The sequence below is a fragment of the Myotis brandtii genome, unplaced genomic scaffold, assembly GCF_000412655.1.
Source record: "Myotis brandtii unplaced genomic scaffold, ASM41265v1 scaffold743, whole genome shotgun sequence".
Taxonomy (NCBI): domain Eukaryota; kingdom Metazoa; phylum Chordata; class Mammalia; order Chiroptera; family Vespertilionidae; genus Myotis; species Myotis brandtii.
In genome coordinates, this window is record NW_005370960.1 from 132,303 (window position 1) to 136,006 (window position 3,704).

The following is a 3,704-nucleotide window of genomic DNA, read 5'->3' on the forward strand; positions in this document are numbered from 1 at the left end:
GGGCCGGGAGGGGCCGGGAGGGGCAGGGCCTGACTGTGGGGCTGTGCTGGGTCGGAGTGGGTTGGGCGCTTGTGACCAGAAACATTTCATGCTCTCCGGAGCCTGCTACTTTGTAACTCGAGGAACGTGTGGCTCTAGATCAGGGGTCCTCAAACGTTTTAAACAGGGGGCCAATTCACTGTCCCTCAGACCGTTGGAGGGCCGGACTATAGTTAAAAAAAAAAACTATGAACAAATTCCTATGCACACTGCACATATCTTATTTTGAAGTAAAAAAAACAAAACGGGAACAAATACAATGTTTGTATTTGCATGTGGCCCACGGGCCGTTGTTTGAGGACCCCTGCTCTAGATACATGTATGCTCTCCAGAGCCTGCAACTTTGTAACTAGAGGAACTCTGGAACCATAGGAACATTCAGGAACATGTTAACACCTTCTGAGACCCCGAAACTTTGTAACTGCGTTATAAAGCAACATAAAAACCATGTAAGACCCGGGAGAACTAGGCTGTTTGGGACTGTAGCCGCCAGCAGGTGCACAGTGGCCGGCCCACAGGGAGCTCTGCTGTAGGTGTAGACATGCTCCCAGTGTGGCCTGGAAATAAAGTGATTTTATGGTTATTACATGGAGAAATGATGAGAATAATCTGGGTTACAGTTCGGTTAAGGAAAGTAGACTCATTAAAGTTAAAGAAGGCATTTAACTAGTGTCCACCTCACCGATGTGTTCACCTGTGCGGCTGTGGCTGCACGAAGAGCCAGGATTACGCTCTAGAACTCGGGAGCCCGGTGAACAGGGGAGCATTTGTTAATGGAGTGGAGGTGAGTGTGTGCGGCTGCGATCGGCTGTCCGCTTTCCCAGGCTCCTTGCCTGCAGTTTATCAAGTAACTGTTGTGAAATCGACGGGGCGGCGTGGCGGTCCTTTGCAAATTGTTCTGCCACCGGAAAGGGAGTTTTTCTTCCTCTCCAACTCTTCCTTATTTTTCCCTTCATAGTTTTACTATGGGATCCGTTACTCAGATAAACGTTTCTGGCCGCGTCAAATAGACACACGACCGAGGAGGCGGGACGGGTCAGAACTAGCCCAGGCTCTGCATTTCTTCCTCGTATCGTATGAAAACCAGACCAAAAGCACCCGTTTCCTGGCACGGGTTAGACCCAGCGGCCCCTGTTTTTTTTTTAATTTAATATATTTGTATTGATTTCAGAGAGGAAGGAGGAGAGGGAGAGAGAGAGAAACATCAAGGATGAGAGAGAATCACTGATCGGCTGCCTCCTGCACGCCCCCTACTGGGGATCGAGCCCACAACCGGGGCATGTGCCCTGACCGGGAATCAAACCCTAACCTCCTGGTTCATAGGCTGATGCTCAACCCCTGAGCCACACCAGCCAGGCTGCCCCTCATTCTTGTTAGCAAGAGTGGTGAGCCCCCTCAGGGCACCCGCCCTGTGCCCGCTGCCCCTGCCCCCGGGGGAGTGGGCAGCTCCGCTCTCTGGGCAGACTCTGGTTCGAAGCGCACCGTTGTTGACCTTTGCCCTCATCGTGGAAGCAGCGATGCCCTCCCTGTCACCACGCTCGGCAGCCACACCCGTGTGAGAAAATGCCGCTGGTAATGTTTGTTCAGCATGTGCGGCCCGGAATCTAAGCGTCTGGGCTGTGTTTGTTCTTTATTTTCTTGGTCTTAAGCCAAAACAAACTGTCAATAAGAACCGTGTCTGAGGCCCGGGGGTGTGTCGGGCTGCAGCGTGGTGCCAGAGCAAGCGACGGCGGAGCTGCCTCGAGCTGAGATGAGTCGGCGCCTCCTGCCGGCTGTCCACTCCTCTGGACTCGAACTCGGGCCCTGCTCTCGTCCAGGGCAGCCGCCTCCAGCCCAGGGACAGAGCGCTCTCTCGGTCTTCATAGGGGGAGAGAGAGGGGTGCAGGCCCCGAGTAACCCTTGGGAGAAGCGGCTGGCAGTGGGTGGGGAAGGAGAAGCAACTGTCACTCCATCCCTTCCTCCGAGATTTCATGTTGGAAAGCCAGACAGGGCCTTTGGCACTGGCTTTGGGTTTTGCCGGGTAATCCGTTCACGCCGGAGTCCAGGGCCTGGAGCCCCGGCCCAGCAGGGCCCCAGGAAGAGCCAGCTGCGGGCGATCCTGGCCCCTGGGCCCAGAGGCGAGGGGCCGGGCATTCCCCGGAAACACCAGCCGCGGCCGATCCTCCACCCCCAGGCCGCTGGCCTTGCCACTTTGTGAAAGAAAACGATTGCTCATTAGAGGGTCAAAGGGTATTTAAGACGCTACCCACTTAAAAAGCATCTTGTCACTCAAGCTGTTTTGAACCAAAGCGAACACAGTTCTGAAAGCGGACAGAAGGTTCCGGTTGAACTCAGCAGCTCACCCTGGCCGCAGGCGACTGGCTCGCTGTGTCCGCCAGGGCCACGGGCAGGTGCTGTCTTGGATCATCACCCCGCCGCATGGAAGAGACGGCCCTTGAACTGCAGGGGAGCGGGTCGGGGCGCCAACCCCCCTGCAGTTGAAAATCCAAGGGTAGCTTTCGACTCCCCAGATGCTTGGTTGTCCCTGAGTATCTGCAGGGGGGTGTGGGGGAGGAGAGGGAGCTGTTACTCCTGTCGCTGCTGTGACCCTCCTCATTGTTCCTCTATTTCCTGATGAAGGGCCCAGGATGCACGCCTGTGGGTGGCCTACGCGGCCCTCCAAGCCCTGTCCCTCTGCCACCTGCCCAGGATGCTAATTAAGCCAAGTGAAAGCCTGAAAAGGCCACACTGGGCCACCTGTCCCCGTGCTGGGCCAGTGCCGTGGCCTCCACCCCCAAGGCTCTGGGGGCCAGAGGGAGCCTCCTCATGGGCTCAGCAACCCCCTGTCTGTGTGGGCGGGGCTGGTGGGTGACGAGGCCCAGCCCCTGGCCGCCCTGTGCCTTGGCAAACTTGGCCTCTAGGTGGCCTGGCTCCTTACCACCCTCCCAGGCAGGTGCCAGGTGTGGTGAACACGGCGCAGGTCAGCACAGAGCTGGGGGCAGGTTGGCTTGTCTGTGCAGCGTGGACTTTGGACGGCGGGGTGGGTGGGAGCAGGTGTGGTCAGGGGGCTGCTGACCCTTCGGGGCCACGCTCACACGTGCACCCCACGCCGTCTGCGTCGTAGCAGCTCCGAGGACCGTAGGGCGCAGGGAGTGGGAACGCACGGGTTTGAGCGGGAGCTGGGCCTTCCTCGGATGTTTCTAGAAAGGATGGATGAGATGAGAGCCGAGGGAAACGCGGGCGCTTCCTTCTCTGTGCTCTTCCCTAGGGCGGAGAGGGCCGCGGCAGCCCCCGGGGAGGACGGGGGCCTGCTCATCGCCGGGCAGTGGGAGCAGACCCTGGCGGGCCTGGACGAGGACCTGGAAGGTGAGGACTGGGCCTGCGTGGACGCGACCCGGCGGCACTGGCTGAGGCTGCCTCTCTGGGCGCACGTGGGTGATTTCTCCACGGGAGACGCCTGCGGAAGGAAGGGCCGTTCAGGCAGCAAAGGCTGAGCCTCAAGGCCTCGTGCTGAGGCCTCCTGGTCCGGCCAGGGCTCCTCTGGGGGGGAAGGGAGGCTGTGACCGGCCCCCGGCAAGTGTAGGTGACAAACCGAGTGACAATGAAATGCGTGTGAATAACTTACACGCACAGGAGCCTGGGACTCCGATCGCGGCTGGTCCTGGGAGGTCCTGGGAGCGGGGTCC

The 3,704-nt window shown here is 58.8% G+C and overlaps 1 protein-coding gene across 1 annotated transcript in view; it reads left to right on the top strand.

The window, feature by feature from the left end:
• LOC102254371 (protein cordon-bleu) overlaps window positions 1-3,704 on the top strand; it is a gene marked incomplete at its 3' end in the record, with an annotated part of 74,261 nt that overhangs the window by 69,691 nt on the left and 866 nt on the right. Inside the window, exon 13 of the mRNA XM_014530517.1 lies at window positions 3,287-3,384. Within this exon, the coding sequence (XP_014386003.1) occupies window positions 3,287-3,384 (98 nt within the window). The remainder of the gene's footprint in view (window positions 1-3,286; window positions 3,385-3,704) is intronic.